We start from the raw sequence: 16,283 nt of genomic DNA on the forward strand, positions 1-16,283 counted from the left end.
ATTGTAAACGACATCACGATAGTTACTCTGGGCATGACGCTTCGTATCCTGCATACCCCGCGTTGGATCCCGACTCCGGGAAGCGGAGGTCGACCGGCTAGCCATCCGACAGTATGGCAACCGTTGCCAGCCCAGCCCAAAAGCGGGCTGTTCCCCACGGCGTGTCACCGTCCCGCCTTCGTCGGCGGTGCAAGGAAGGGCATATCGTATCTTGCAATGGCGAGCTTTCGGAATGGCAAGATGGCCTCCACAGCCTGCAAAAGGTTGTCTGCGCAGTCACCTTCGGGGGCCTCAGTCTTGAGGGGCAGCAGCCTCTCTCATCTCAAGCGAGTCGGCCCGGACAAAGACGCGCCCCCCCTTTCCGTCCTTCCTACCGGCCTTCTCTGCCGCTCCCTCGTCGCCAGCGCCGTCACTTCCACGCCGTGGCTGCTCACGCCCGCCATCTCTTTCCTCTCGTACATCTGCCGGCCCCGCCGTCCGTTCCTCTTGGACGTGCGGCGTAACCGGGCGCTCGCGTGGCTCATGAAGCAGACTGTGTACAAGCAGTTCTGCGCGGGTGAGACGCTCGCCGAGACGCGGGCTACTATGGGCCGCATGCGGGACATGGGCTTCCGCGGGACTATCATCACGCTTGCTACGGAGACGGTGTTCGACCACGGCAAAAACAGGGTCCACGGGCTGGGGGTCGAGTCGGGGGCGGACAAGAGAGCGGCGATATGCCCGGCCATCGCGTCGTGGCGGAAGAGGATCCTCGAGGCGGTCGAAATCCTCAGCGAGGGGGACCAGCTGGCCGTCAAGTCTACACTCCCTGCTGTCACCCCCCCGTGAGCGGTCGCTAACAACGGCTCCAGGATAACAGGAGCTGGGCCGCTTGTCACAGAGGCCCTCGCGGCCGGCGAGCTCCTGCCGCTGCAGATGCTCGACGCCCTGGACGAGATCAGCACCCGGTGCAAGGCCCAAAAAGCGCACATGCTCATCGATGCCGAGTCCCAGCTCTACCAGCTCGGCATCCTCCGCGCGGGCCTCGAACTGATGCAAAAGTATAACCGCGACGGCCACACCGTCATCTACAACACCTATCAGGCCTACCTTAAGAGCACGCCCGCCTCCTTGGCCGAGCAGCTGGCGGCCGCGCTGGACGGCGGCTTCACCCTCGGGCTCAAGCTCGTCCGGGGCGCATACCTGGCCACCGACAAGCGCAGTCTCATGCACGACAGCAAGCAGGACACGGACGACGCATACAACGCCATCGCCCTCGGCGCGCTGCGGCAGTGCCTCCTGGGTTTCGGAGGAACGGACGAGGGGGCCCGGCCGTTCCCGTCTGTGAGGCTCATCCTAGCGAGCCACAACAGGGAGAGCGTGCTCGCAGCGCACAAGTTACACACGCAACGCTTGGAGCAGGGCCTAAAGACGGTGCCGGTCGTGTTCGCGCAGCTGCAGGGCATGTCGGACTCGCTGAGCTTTGGCCTACTGCGGCTCGGCGGCGCGCCCGAGGTGTACAAGTGCTCGACGTGGGGGAGCCTAGACGAGTGTCTGGGCTACCTGGCGCGCCGGGCGGCGGAGAACAGGGACGCGGCGTCGCGGACGAGGGACGAGTATGCGGTGCTGAAGGCGGAGGCGTGGAGGAGGCTGAGGCGGGTTTTCGCGACGGGACGCTGACGAGTACTGGCACTTATTCCATCGCAAGATCACAAGACTGAGGTCCCCGCAGTTCAATTGACACTTCGAGTTTCCGTGCCTTTCCCTCGCAGATCATGTTGCAATGACGGTTGCGAGCTGGTTGGGCTATGTCGAGATTCGAGAAGGTCAACCGCACCAGGTAGGCAGACCGCTGCGAGGAGGATGTGCATCCGTAGGCGGCACGACAAACTCGGAGCTAGGATTCCTCGGCGCCTTGAATCTCGCCAATGATTTATCTCGTGTAGTTTGGCCGGCGCTGCTGCTCCGCTGAAGCACGTGCATTAGCTCTGTCACCGGCGACGAATGCCGTGGGAACCCGGGATCCGGGGGGGGGGGGATGCGCACCCGCTCCGGCCCGCCAATTGCGCGACGCCGGGTGAGCCGGGTGGGCCGGCGAATGAACCGGGTAAGCCGGGTGAGCCCCGCTGGTGCGTGTCGCGCGCGGCTGGGTTACGACCGGTCATTTGCCGTAATGAATGGAGACCAGGTTTTGAAGAGTATTATGGCTGCCAAACATTGGCTGCTGTGATTATAAACCCGGCCTCGCGAATAGTTGCCCAAGGGCCGAAAAATCTACCCCGCACTGACTCGGGAACAGCCGCCCCTAGTAATTAATTACGGGGCGACTAATTAAGAGCGCTAAGCATTTGCCTCCGCTGACAAGCATATTGTGGCACTCAGTTCTTAATTGAACATTACAAATCGAGCAAGGGAGTATTAATACTGTGCATACACTGTGCTAAGTATAGCTAACGTGTTTGTATAAAGCGCATGTCTGCTTCTATTATTCACGCTGTCAACACAATTCACTGTATCGACACTATTCATTACATTGATACTTGCAGCTCTACATCTGCCCAAACAACGTTGTTTGCGATACAAAATGGCTATTTATCTGATTACAGGCGCGAATCGAGGTGTTGGCGTAAGTCCCCAAACCCACGTTCCATCCAACGCCATAGGAGACACAGTTCCTCATTTCGTCAACCTTACATAGCTCGAGTTCGTACGTCAGTATTCCAGCGATGCCAAGAATACCGTGGTTGGCTTGGTGAGGGATAAAGATGCAGCCGAAAAGAATGCTGCATCGCTGTTTTCTGGTCAATTGAATGTCCATTTTATCGAAGCAGAACTTACAAAATACGAATCTTTGAAGGTATTATACAAAACCAGCTCAGCCTTTCTCTGTTCGTTTACCGATGCCTTCCATTAGAAAGCGGCTGCGCAAACGAGCCGCATCACCGGCGGGAAGCTCGATTATGTAATCGCCAATGCAGCCATTGTTTCTGAATGGTCAGCATTTAGCAGTCTGGAAGAACTGTATGCATTTCCGGCCTTTTAGTTTCTTCTCTTCCAGTGTGCTAACTTCATGGCTAGTGGCAGAGACCCAGATGGGCTTGAACAGGATCTGGCTGAGTCCTTCAACGTCAACGTCATAGGCAACATAAACCTCTTCAACTTATTCCTCCCGCTTGTTCGGAAAGGGGGGGCCAAGAAGGTCATTACCATCTCCTCTGGTATGGCAGATCTGGATCTCATCAACAACTATGACCTTGAGCTGGCAGGGCCGTATACCATCAGCAAAGCCGCGATGAATGCTGCCGTTGCCAAGTACAGCGCCGTGGGCCGGAAGGAAGGCATTTTATTCATGTCCATCAGTCCAGGCGTCGTGGAAACTGGTCACCATTCAGAAGGTACCAACCATTTCCCCCTCTGAACCACGTAAAATTGGCATCTTTGCTGGAGCTGACAGTTTTATTTAGCCACAGAAGAGCAGCTGCAAAGAGTGGCAGAAATGGGCAAAAAGTTCGCCACCTATGCGCCTCATTTCACCCGCCCCCTTACGCCGGAGGAGTCTGTCACTGCTATCCGCGAAGTTATAGTCAAGGCAAGCATTGAGGCAGGCAGTGCCGGGTCGTTTGTTTCGCACCTAGGAAATCAACAGTGGTTATAGATTAACAACGGATATGTATTACAGTCCACCATACCTTCAGGATTAGAAAATTGATGGGATCCTTTTGAAACGGTGGCCTAGGGAAAGATCAATTGATAAGACTGTTTGCGCATGTGGGTATATGCGCCCGGGTCCATTTCGGAGAGACCAGAACGAGAGACTCTCTCGTTGTTCATCATAAACGGGATGGTCTTAGAGAGTTTGGCTGCGTCACTACTGGACTATGGTCGTCTCGCAAATAGTAACGTCGGTCGGTTGTTGCAAATTCCCCGCCGCCCCTCACCTTCTTTCGCTTTTAGCAAGCCCCTTCCCCTCTTGGCCCGTCGCTATATCTAGGATTGCGATGAGAACACTGTTACGACCACGGTCATCGGGCCGCAGCAAAGCCGGCCGCGTTCACGTGATAAGACGGCTCGGAACAAGGGTCGGGATAAGAGGTCACTTATGCTCGGCTTACCTAGAGCGTATATGAGCTAAGTAAGCCTTATATAGATAGATTACTACTTAAGAGTATACCTTATAAGTAAGCTATAGTAAGCTATAAGTGTAACGGGCAAGCCGCTTTAACGGCGGCTGCGCCGCCTAGCTTCTAGAACCTTCCATTGGCTCGAAGCTATAAAATGCTATTGTGCTCTCATGTAGTAGATTCTCTTTCTTTCTTTCTTTCTTCTCTATCTTGATAGTAAACAGCATAGGGACTAGTTAGTTGTATCAACTCACTAGAGGCCTTTCACATACTATCAAGATCACTGAAGACATTGAAGACACTGAAGACACCGAAGACACTGAAGACACCGAAGACACCGAAGACACTGAAGACACCAAACTGAGTCCCGTCGAACTATTAGCGTTCAGCGAAGTCGCGATGGCCGAAGATAACAACAACATGCAGCCGGACGTCCTCAGCGCCCTGGTTGCCGAGATACGAAGTCTGAGAGAGAGAGTTCCCGAAGAAACACCCAGTTTGAAGAACGTTTTATTGCCCTGGAACTCCAACAACACCAGCAAGCCCGTTCGTCTGAACTCCTAGAGCCAACGCCATCTGTCACCCCGGCTGTCCCCATTGAGGACACTCGTGTGGTCGCCACTCACAACCCTCACCCAACCAAGCGCCCCAAATTACGAGACATACCGAAATTCGGCGGCGACAAGGCCCAGTGGCGAAGCTGGAAACTAGAAACCGAAGGAAAGCTACGAGTCGACAAAGAAGCCCTTGGAGATGCAGAAGGCCACTTTATGTACATCTTCATGAGCCTAGAAGGCAAGGCTAAAGACAACGTGACCACATTTGTGGAGATGCAAACCGAGAAGAAAACGTTCAATGTTGCTGAACTACTCAACCGCCTCGAATTGCTGTACGGGGAGAGGGATCGCAAGCAGAGAGCTACACGCAACCTGCATTCGATTAAGCAAGGAGAGAATGAACCGTTCACGTCCTTTACCCCCGCTTTGAGAGGAGATCGCCAATGCCAACGCCGAGTATTGGCCAGATGACAGCAAGATTTCCTACCTCCAGGAGGCACTAAACGATAAAATGAAAGCAGGCCTCATAGGCTCTGACCCTCTGCCATCAGCAGCTATGTTGGGCTGGCGAGGAGGTGCGATTCGCTGAGCAGCCAGATGGAATTGTTGGGTCAGTGGAAAAGGCCTCGAGGCAACACAAAGAGTTCGGACAACTATGACAACCACCAGAATCATGGAGGCCAGGCTGCCCAGAAACAGCCTGGCCAGAAAACCGAAGTTAGACGAGAGGATATGATGGAATGGGAACCAACTCTACAAGCATCCGCGAAAGTGAACGCTGCGCGCACCCGCAGTGATAAGAACACATATGGTTACCAATCCAAGCGACCAGAAGACCAAGCGCTGTTGGGCAAGCGTGCCAAGTGGGTCGACCAGGCCGAGATGGACGCCCGTTACCGTGAAGGGCGTTGCCTCCGTTGTGGAAGAGACAACTGCAGAATCGAGCGCTGTCCATTGGCTGCGCCTATCCGACCCGCAAACACGACCCGACGCACTCAGGTCAATGCCGTGACCCCGTCACGACCAGCGGTCACTAAAGCCGAGGTCGCCGAAGACGATACTTCTTCTCATAACGATGAAGATTCAGACTAGGGACACGCGGCGGCTGTGAGAGAATGGGATGTGAGCGGAAAAGCAAAAATGGACGGAGAACCGTTCATAGCAGACGTCAGGGTGAACGGCACAGACTTCGTGCCATCTCTTGTCGACTATGGCTGCCTCTGCTACGGCGCGGTTAGCAAGCGCATTTCACTCTCTCCAGTTGCCACATATACGCGTCCAGCCGCGCATCTTGGAGAATGCAGCGGAGACGGCAAGGAGGTCAAAATCGACAAGATCACGTATGTGTCGATCGACCTCGATGGACATCAGCAGCATCGTGTTTTCATGTACGTCATCGACGATCTGAACTGGGATATGATCCTGGGTAAACGATGGATGGAAGACCAGGATGTTCACATCCATGCGAAGGAAGGATATCTCGAGATCGGGTCCAATGGAGTTCAAGTACGAGACCGACGACGTTACCAGCCTCCACAGCTAGATGTCTCTAATGTCATGGCCGCAACCTTTTAGCAGAAGCACGCCGTGACAAACGCAAAGGCGGCATTGGAGTTCACTCGGTCACGATGGCGGATATTGACAAGGCCCTAAGACCGAAACCGAAGACTGACGTAATGGAGAAGCTGCCACCACAGTACCACAAGTGGTCTCGAGCTTTCTCTCAGCAACTGGCCGACCAGCTGCCCCCTCATCGGCCAGGTGTGGACCTGAAGATCGAAGTGCTGAAAGACGAGCATGGCCGAGAGAAGCCCCTACCCTGGGGACCGCTTTACAGCATGTCCCGCGAGGAGCTATTGGTACTACGGAAGACTCTCACAGAACTACTCGACAAGGGATTTATTAGAGTCAGCAGCTCGCCAGCCGCGGCACCAGTCCTTATGGTGAAGAAGCCCGGCGGAGGCATCCGCTTCTGCGTGGATTACAGAGGTTTGAACCATATAACGAAGAGGGACCGCTATCCCTTGCCCTTACTGAGCGAGACCTTGCGAACGATAGCCAAGGCAAGGTGGTTCACCAAGGTAGATGTTATAGCAGCGTTCCATAAGATCAGGGTCGCCCCGGCGACGAGGAAAGACAACTTTCAGAACGCGCTATGGATCCTTCGAATGGCTGGTAGTTCCATTCGGCCTGACAGGCGCACCAGCAGCCTTTCAGCGGTACATTAACAGCGCGCTCCAGGATTACCTAGACGATTTTGTGTCAGCATATATCGACGATGTCCTGATCTTCTCCTCTGGAAGCCTGCAAGACCACCGCGACAAGGTCGGCAAGGTCCTCCAACGACTGATGGACGCCGGGCTGCAACTGGATATCAACAAGAGTGAATTCGAAGTCAAGGCTGTGAAATACCTTGGGTTTATCATCGAGGCGGAGTGTGGGATCCGAGTCGACCCTGAGAAGGTTGAGGCTGTGAAGGAATGGGCAACCCCGACGAATGTTAAGTCCGTGAGGAGTTTTATTGGATTCGCGAACTTCTACAGGATGTTTATGCCAGAGTTCTCGGTGATAGCGGAGCCGCTAACGCGGCTAACGAAGAAGGACGTGCCATTCCGTTGGGATGAATTGTGCGAAGAAGCCTTCGAAGCTCAAGGACTTGTTGATCACGGCCCCGATCCTTGCACACTTCCATCCAGAAAGGGAGACTATCGTGGAAGACGCTTCAGGATTCGCGTCGGGAGGCGTGCTCTTGCAGAGAGATGATAAGGATGGACTGGTACGACCTGTCGCATACTTCTCGAAGAAACATTCGGCAGCCGAAGCGAACTACGCTATCCATGACAAGGAGCTACTCGCCATTCTCAGATGTTTGGAGCAGTGGGAACCAGAGCTACGGGCAGTAGAGCACTTCAAGATCCTAACGGACCACAAGAACCTGAGGTACTTCTACTCGGAAAGGAGGTTGACAGAGAGACAAGTGCGGTGGTCGGAGTTCCTGTCCAGGTTCCAATTCGAGCTCGAATGGAGGCCGGGCCGCAAGGGCGGATTGCCTGACGCACTCTCGACGGGACCAGGATATGCCGGCCAACTACTCCGATGAACGACTAAAGGGACGCATTATGAGGCTATTCCAAAATGATCACCTTAGAAGGGTCCCAATATCGACATTGTCTACCAACACCGAGGGTGCCCAGGAAATCAACTTCGGAAAAGAGATCAGGATATTTGAAGATGAGGAGTTACAGCAGCTGTGGCACGCCGCACGGCAAGAAGACAAGCTTTATCAAGAACTCACGAAGCTGGTAGCAGATGGAGCGAAGAGTGTGCCAACAGACTTACAGAAGGAGAAGGTTGTCAGCATTTCAGAATGCTCATTAGACAATAGAGGCCTGCTGTGCTTTAGAGAACGCGTCTGGATACCCGGTTCGGAGCCGCTACGTACAAAGATCATCCAGGAAACTCACGACTCTCATATCACCGGACATCCTGGAAGGGACCTCACGTACTCGACTCTGTCGAGACGCTTCTTCTGGCCGGGTGCCGCTAGCGATGTACGTCGGTTTGTGCGCAACTGCGAGGTTTGCGGACGAAACACCATCTGGAGGATACAAAGAAAGGACTCCTAAAGCCGCTCCTATTCCGCAACGCATATGGAGCGAAATTACCATTGACTTTATTACTGACCTCCCACCGTCGGGGAAAGATGGCGCGACGAACTGCATGGTGGTCACGGACCGACTCACCAAAGGCGTCGAACTCGAAGGATTGAACGATATTTCCACAGAAGCGGTTGCAAGAAGACTCTTCGAACGACACTACCCTGTCCATGGCATCCCAACGGCTATAACCAGTGATCAGGGTCCCCAGTTTGTCAGTGGTATGTGGAAAAGTTTCTGTCAGATGCTAGGGATCGAGCAGCGGTTGTCGACGGCGTACCATCCACAAACCGACGGTGCAACAGAACGAATGAACCAAGAGGTAGAGAGGATTCTTCGGATATGGACGAATTATCTGCAGGAGAACTGGTTAGACTTGCTTCCAATCGCGATGGCGACTATTAACGAGAGGAAGCAACCTCCACCGGACTGAGTCCGTTCTTCTTCATGCACGGCTACCACAACGAGCCAATCCAATTAGTTGAGCATCGAAGAACGGAAGACACGACGCAGGGGGAAGCGACAGCGGAGGATTTTATTCAGAGACTACAGGACGCCACGGAGTTTGCGCAAGCAGCGATAGCTATGGCCCAGGAAATACAGCAAGCGCAAGCCAACAAGCACAGGACAGCCGCACCGAGATACGAGCCTGGGGATTGGGTATACCTCAACGAGAAATGTCAAAACATCGCGACCCTGCAAGAAGCTCGATTGGCTACATGCCAAATATCAAGTGCTCGCGGAAGTTAGCCCACATGCCTACAGGTTGGATGTGCCTGGGCGCATCCATCCAGTCTTTCACGTCGACCTACTCCGGCCAGTCCCCGGACCCATTGCCTTCGCAGAAACTCGATCAAGAGAGTGCCCCACCGGTGCTGGTGGACGGCGAAAAGATGTACCTTGTTGAAAGAATTCTGGATGAAAGAATGGAAGGTACGCATAAGAAGGTGCTCGTAAAATGGCATGATTACTCGCAGCCTACGTGGGAACCCCTTACTACTATTCGACACACCGATGCATGGAAGCAATGGAAGAAGCATAAAAGAGTGTCACCTTCTCAAGTCATCTTGCCACAGATTGCCACGACCCCGGAAGAGGAAACGTTGGAAGGAGGAGGTAATGTAACGGGCAAGCCGCTTTAACGGCGGCTGCGCCGCCTAGCTTCTAGAACCTTCCATTGGCTCGAAGCTATAAAATGCTATTGTGCTCTCATGTAGTAGATTCTCTTTCTTTCTTTCTTTCTTCTCTATCTTGATAGTAAACAGCATAGGGACTAGTTAGTTGTATCAACTCACTAGAGGCCTTTCACAATAAGGGGGATTACTAGTTATATAAAGTAATTTATAAAAGACTACTAGGTATATATCTCGCGAAGAGAGATACGAGAAGTGTATATAAAATGCACGAAGGTAAAAGTAGAAGTAAGGGGTCGGACAGGCAGGGCAAAGTTATTTAATTCTTACAGGGGTAGTGATCCTACTTAAAGAAGCTATTAATATCCTTATAACTACCGAGCTTTTTACCGGGGTTTTCCCCTTTATTTTAGCCGTTGCCGGTATATCCGTCTTATCTCTTACTACTAAAGTCTTTAGCCTTAAGGTAATTAACCGAGCGCCTAATAATTTTAGAGTCCTAAGGTAAGTTAATAGCCGCGCTATCTACCTTTCTTCCCTACTAGCTTCTTATTAAGTTACTAGTAAGGGTACGGTTATAAGTCTTTCGCTCTTTTATATATTCTAAGGAGTCGTCGGTAGTAAGTAAGGAGCAGGCCTAATTAGCTATATATTTAAAGGGGAGAATAAAGGTATTATTTTTATATAAATAAAGGGACTAGTAAGAGCGCTTTTATTATTATTATTATTATTATTGTATTTTTCCGTCCAGCGACCTTTAGGTCGCTCAGGTCCCCGAGACGGGGCACAGGACGTGCTGAGCTGCTGGAAGTCTACTATCGCGGAGTAGGCCCACAATACGCGAAACGAAACGAGTACCAATCCGCGTCTCCCTTCCACAGAACGTAAACAATCCACCATTCAGCATTTCATCGGCTCAAAGGCGCTTCTTTGCTCAGCCTGCTGCCCGTCAGCGGGACGTTCAGGCGCGACAGCCATGTCTTTCGTTTTGGCCTCACAGGGCCGGTTCCGAGAGCACCCTCCGCCCGGCCGAGTCGGGTAAGAGAAAATGGGTGTGTGTGCAAACAAAGGGAAGGAAGGAGGAAAGCGGTTGCTGCCGCCTAGTGGCGAGGGCAGATCGTTCCAAAGAACGAGCTTGCCTTCGCCACCTTGACGAACTGGTCGAAGTCTCTGCCTATTGCTCGGTTGACCGCCGCGCTCGGTGAGGTGCCAACCTCATCCGATGTCGCGGCGCGATCTTCCGGCAATAGAAGAGATGCTTTGGTTCTTTTCGTCGACCACATGAGCACGTCAGTCGCGCATCGTCGTGGTTCAACCTTTCGTGGTAATCAGCGAAGTCCCCGTGGTGGGTTCTTGCTGCGAGCAGATGGTGGAGCAGAGGTCGTGGAATGGTAAGTTCTGGCGGGCAGCCAGTCGTGGCATCGAGGTCGAGGACCCTGTACTGTTGGGGTGCAGAAACTTCCCACCAGGCTTTGAATGCGTCTTTTGGTCGCTGCCTAGCGACCTTGCGCAGATATGCCAGCGTCGGGAGAGCGTCTGCAGGCTCGGGTTGAGAGGTTCCTGCCTTTGCTAAGGCGTCTGCCTGCTCGTTACCTGGGATGTTGGTGTGGCCGGGGATCCAGGTAAGAGCGCTTAGCTCTCTCCTTTATAGACTCTAGGGTAGGGATCCTATTTTAAGGTTACTTAAAGAAAAGCTACTTAGTTTAAATAAGGAGCTTAATTTAGTTAATACTTAAGGTAATAAAGGTCTAGGCTTATTCTTAATTCCTATTAGTATAATTAAATAGTTAGGGGTCTTTTTAAGGAAGAGTTTTATAAAGAAACTATATATAGCCTAAGCGATTAAGTTAGGTTACTTTATAAAGGTAGTTAGCGTAAATAGCTCTTTTCTCGCTCTCTTTATTATATAGGCTAGTTCTATATTTCTTTAAAGTAGTAGTTTTTATTTAAAGGGCCTATTTAAGAGGTTAACTACCTTTAAGACTTCTTAGTAGTCTTACTCTTCCTAGTCTCCTAAGATAATATAGTTATATTAATAAATCCGCTTATACCTAGGAATTTTAATAAGAAAGACTCTGCTAAAAGTTATTAAACCTTAATTAAATAGTATTTTTTATAGTCGTTTAACCTTACTATTAAACTACTAGGAAACTCTATCGCCTTATAATATCGCTTACGTTTAATTAAGTTTATTCGCTATAATAGCTTAAATTCTATTTATTAGCCTATTAATATAGCCTTTTATACTTATCCTCTTATCTAGCTTAAAGAAATACTAATCTTAGTATAAGATCTTATCTATTTATAGGGCTTTTTATATTACTTTATACCTTTACTTTAGAATTACTTTAACCTTTAAGTATTACTTTTTAATTATCTTAAGATATAGCTTAACTATACTTTTAACTTAGTATTAAATTACTATTAAGGCTAAGTAGCTATATTTAATATAAAGCATAGCTTAATTTATATTCTTAGAGATATTCCTTAGTAATAAGGACCTAAGCTACCCTTATAGTATAGTAGTTATATACCTAGGAAGTCTACTAGCTATAATACTAAAGTCGGTTTAAATCTAGCTAAGGGTATAATTAATTTTTAGTTAGACTAATAGACTATACTAACCTACTTATTAATTAGCTAATTAGCGCTTTTAGAAGCGCTTATAAATATACTAGTAGTCTAGCCCCGCTATAAGTAGGCCGGCCCGGACCTCGCCTACCTAAACTAAGCGATAAATTCGTTAGGACCTCCCCCTAACCCCGGTCTAGGCCCCCCGACTAGGAAAATAAAAACCTAGGGCCGATACTAGTAACTTAATAAGTATAGTATAAAGCTAGTACGATAACCTAACTACTAGCTTAGCTAAAGGCTAGTATTAATAAAAAATAGCCTACTAAGCCTTATAACGGAAAAATAAAGTAGAGCTTAGGAAGATATCGTTATAGGATGTTATAGAGTAGACCTAAGAGGGCATAGGCTGTGGTCGCGCTACTACCCCCCTCTGCTACGTACGGCGTGTTGCACGCACGCGATAAAAGGTAACGAATTAACTAAGCTACCTAGCTTATTAATTAACTATACTTATTAACTGTCTAGGCAACGCTTAGACTCTTATATAAGATAAGGTTAGGGATAATTATATAATTAACTAATACTATAGATTAATACTATATACCTTATATATATAAAGGAGTTACTTTCTAAGGTTACTTTATAGCGGGGCTAACGCGATTCCGACTAACTAAAATAATACCTACGATAGCTAGCGTAATATTCCTATATATTATAACCGCGACTTAGTATAAGGGCGGACTAGCTATAAAAAAAGGGAGGGTTTTTCTTTAAGTACTTTAGTTTTTCCCTCTTATTTAATACTAAAGTTCTAGATACCTTTAAATAGGTTACTAGTATAATCTTAATTAATTAATAGGGACCTAGGAAGCTAAAAAACTAGTATAAAAGAAGGAGCTAAAAGAGGTATAAAAAGAAGGGTAAGGGTAAGAAGGGAAGTAAAAGTAGTAATAGCTTCTTATAAAGGTAGTAAAAGATAAGATAGATATATTAGTAACGGCTAGAATAAAGTGGAAAAACTAGTAAAAAGCTTAGTAGTTAAGAGGATATTAATAGCTTCTTTAAGTAGGATCTTCTTTATTAATTAGGATATTAAACGGGTATAAAAAAGGGTATTAAATAAAAGAAAGAAGGATAATTAAGGTAATATAATAATTACTCCCTTACTATAATTACTACCTTTATAAGAATTAAATATCTTTACCCTACTTATTTAACCTCTTACTTTTAATTTTACCTTTATTTATTTTATATATACTTTTTATATCTCTCTTTATAAGAGTTATAAGTATAATAACTAGTATTACTCTTAAGGAATAAACCTATTAAGGGGTTTATATTAATAAATATAATAGGGCGCAGTTTAGGTAATAAATAAGAATATTATATTAGTAGTAAGTTAGAGGTTAAAGACTATAGACTATAACTAGGTAATTAAGTAATTAGAACTAAAGATAAGATTATAATAGGGATTATAATAATTATATTAAAAGCTAGAGAGCTATCTATTTAAAGGAGTAAAAGTAGGTAGCTATATATACCTATAGAGACTATCCTTAAATTATAGGCCTAGCTATAATCCTTAATATTAGATCGTATAAAGTATAGTAATCTTATTAATCTTAGATTACTTAGATCTCTATAATCCCTTTAATCCTATACCTATTAAATAGTTATACTAACTATTTATCTATTAAACTATATTATATACTTAACGCGGTCGACTATTAGCGGCTTAGTAGCTATAGTTATAATATAATATCCCTTTCTTTTTAGTCTTATTTATAAAACCTACTATAGCTATCTTAGCCGCTATATATAAATATAACCTTATTATATTATATAAAAGTATATTGCTTCTTATTCTTTTATCCTTTTAAGATATACCGCTAATAGTATATTTAGTTATATACTAAAAATTCGTTCCTAAAAAGCCTTTAGGTATACTACTCTTACTAAATATATTAACTTAAGTAAAGATCCTCTTATAAAGAGAGATATAAGAAGTATATAAAAATATATAAAGGTAAAATTAAAAGTAAGGGGTCGAATAGGCAGGGCAGATATATTTAATTCTTATAAGGGCAGCAATTAAGGTAGGGGAGTAATTATTATATTACCTTAATTATCCTTCTTTCCTCTATCTAACGCCCCTCTTTATACCCGTTTAGTATCTTAATTAATAAAGAAGATCCTACTTAAAGAAGCTATTAATATCCTCTTAACTACTAAGCTTTTTACCGGTTTTTCCCCTCCTTTCTAGCCGTTGCTAGTATATCTGTGTTATCTCTCGCTACCTCTATAGGAAGCTATCGCTACTTCTACTTTACCTCTTGCCCTTACCCTCCTCTCTATGCCTCCTTTTAGCTCCTTCCTTAAAACCTATTTTTTAGCTTCCTTAGTCCCTCTTACTAAGGGATATCTCTAAGAACTACGAAATTAAGCTACGCTTCGCAATAAATCCTATTAATATACTATATACTTAGTACTTTAAGGTAAAGAAGATAAATTATTAGATAGCTAAAAATTCTTTATAGTATAATAATTATATTACTAGTAGTCTTCCTTACTATAATAGTATTTTAATAGCGTCTTTTTATAGGTATCTTTTAATTCTTTTTATTTATAGTAGCTAATATATTTCTTTTAATATTTAAATTATTAATAGAGTAGTATAAGTTATATTTTAAGGAGAAGGAAGCTAGGGAAGCCTTATTAAAGCTTTAGGTATAGCTTATAAACCTTTAGTTATAAATATCCGCTACTATTAATTATTTAGCTTATATTTAAAAGATCTAAAATTATATAAAAGAAAAGAGTTCTAAGTTATTTTATTATAGTATCTAAGAAGTAAATACTAAAGATAGCGTTTTACTTATACTTAATATATATAAGTATTAGGTAGTAAATAACTTATAATTATTAAGCGTTCTTAATAAAGCGAATTAGCCTTTATTTAGTATTAATAAGAAGTTTATTAATCTTAGTCCTTTAATCCCTCTTAAACCTTTTAGTAAAATTATTAAAGTAAAGAACTATAATAAGTTAAGTGCTTAAGTAATTCCTAGGTATTTTCCTTTATATTATAAAGTAGGTAGACGTATAGGCTTAGGTATAGTTTATTAAAAGAAGTTTAATAAGCTATAAAAAGAAAAAGAAAGAAAAGTATAAGCCTAGCTATTATAGAGTAAGTAAAAGTATAGGCTTAGGTATAGTTTATTAAAAGAAGGTTAATAATCTATAAGAGGGAAAAGGAAGAGAAGTATAGGCCTAGCCTATATAAGCGCGGAGGCCGCTTATATATAAACTTAGCCTAGACCTTAGTCTAAGCTTATATAAGGTAAAAGCCCTTATATTATACCCTTGCCTAGCTTTTAAAGAGGCGCGCCTTTAAATAATACTTAATACTACGTATAAGGGGATAGAACCTTTACGCGGGCTATATACGCTTAGTTACGGAAAAAACATTAATAAATAATATATAATACCCTCCTAAGCGAGCTTCTTAGATAGACTATATTATTAGTAAGGGCCGCGCCCTTAAAGTTAGGCTTTAGTACTTATAGCTAGGAAGTAAAGGTATATAAAATAGCGTATAGCTAGCTTTAGTAAGCTTATAGTATCCCGCCCCCTTTATATTAGCGTATAGTAGTAGCTCTTAGTACTATAATATAAGGGATAGTACTCTAGTATATAAGGCTCTGCTCCCTCCTATATAGGGCTATATAGGCACTTCCTTTTACTATAGTTATATTATATTAGCGGCCTTCTTATATCTTAGCCGCCCTTTTAGTCGCTATAGGTATATATCCTATTTATATAGCAGCTACTACTATATATAAGGGAACGCTAATAAAGCCTATAAAGGTATTACTAAGATTACTTATTATTAAAGTTATTATCGTTAAACTTAATCTCTTTTCTATCCTAGCGTATACGCCCTTTTATTACTTAGAGTATACTTACCTATACCTCTTAGCGCGGGTACTTTAAAAACTAATAGGATTTACTACTATAGCCTATATAGCGACCTTTTTATCGCTACCTCTTTCTATCCTTATTCCTTAAAGTAGAAATAGAGATATCTATAATATTACTAGTATTATCTTTTTCTTATATTATAAAAGAAGATAAAAAAAGAAACTTAATACTACTAAGCTTATAAAGAAAGTAAATAAGATCGGTATATATATTTAGTAATATAAACCTTTTACTTAAATCGGTATACTAATTTATATTTAAGCTTATAATAAAGTAATTATA

The 16,283-nt window shown here is 45.4% G+C and overlaps 3 protein-coding genes across 3 annotated transcripts; all 3 read left to right on the forward strand.

The window, feature by feature from the left end:
- Nucleotides 1-240: 240 nt before the first annotated feature.
- Nucleotides 241-1,659, forward strand: HRG_03274 (proline dehydrogenase domain-containing protein; the record flags this gene model as incomplete). The annotated part of the gene is made up of 2 exons (XM_044861745.1): nt 241-797; nt 852-1,659. 2 exons carry the CDS (start codon nt 241-243, stop codon nt 1,657-1,659), a joined length of 1,365 nt encoding a protein of 454 aa, XP_044722771.1.
- A 904-nt stretch (nt 1,660-2,563) lies between these two features.
- HRG_03275 (short chain dehydrogenase domain-containing protein) lies at nt 2,564-3,634 on the forward strand (the record flags this gene model as incomplete). Its single annotated transcript, XM_044861746.1, has 5 exons — nt 2,564-2,605; nt 2,678-2,836; nt 2,894-3,000; nt 3,058-3,374; nt 3,444-3,634. The coding sequence occupies 5 exons, from the start codon at nt 2,564-2,566 to the stop codon at nt 3,632-3,634; spliced, it is 816 nt and encodes a 271-aa protein (XP_044722772.1).
- A 2,163-nt stretch (nt 3,635-5,797) lies between these two features.
- HRG_03276 (reverse transcriptase (RNA-dependent DNA polymerase) domain-containing protein) lies at nt 5,798-7,757 on the forward strand (the record flags this gene model as incomplete). Its single annotated transcript, XM_044861747.1, has 5 exons — nt 5,798-6,163; nt 6,355-6,600; nt 6,667-6,738; nt 6,794-7,222; nt 7,296-7,757. The coding sequence occupies 5 exons, from the start codon at nt 5,798-5,800 to the stop codon at nt 7,755-7,757; spliced, it is 1,575 nt and encodes a 524-aa protein (XP_044722773.1).
- Nucleotides 7,758-16,283: the final 8,526 nt, after the last annotated feature.

Source organism: Hirsutella rhossiliensis, assembly GCF_020360975.1.
Source record: "Hirsutella rhossiliensis strain HR02 chromosome Unknown scaffold00003, whole genome shotgun sequence".
Taxonomy (NCBI): domain Eukaryota; kingdom Fungi; phylum Ascomycota; class Sordariomycetes; order Hypocreales; family Ophiocordycipitaceae; genus Hirsutella; species Hirsutella rhossiliensis.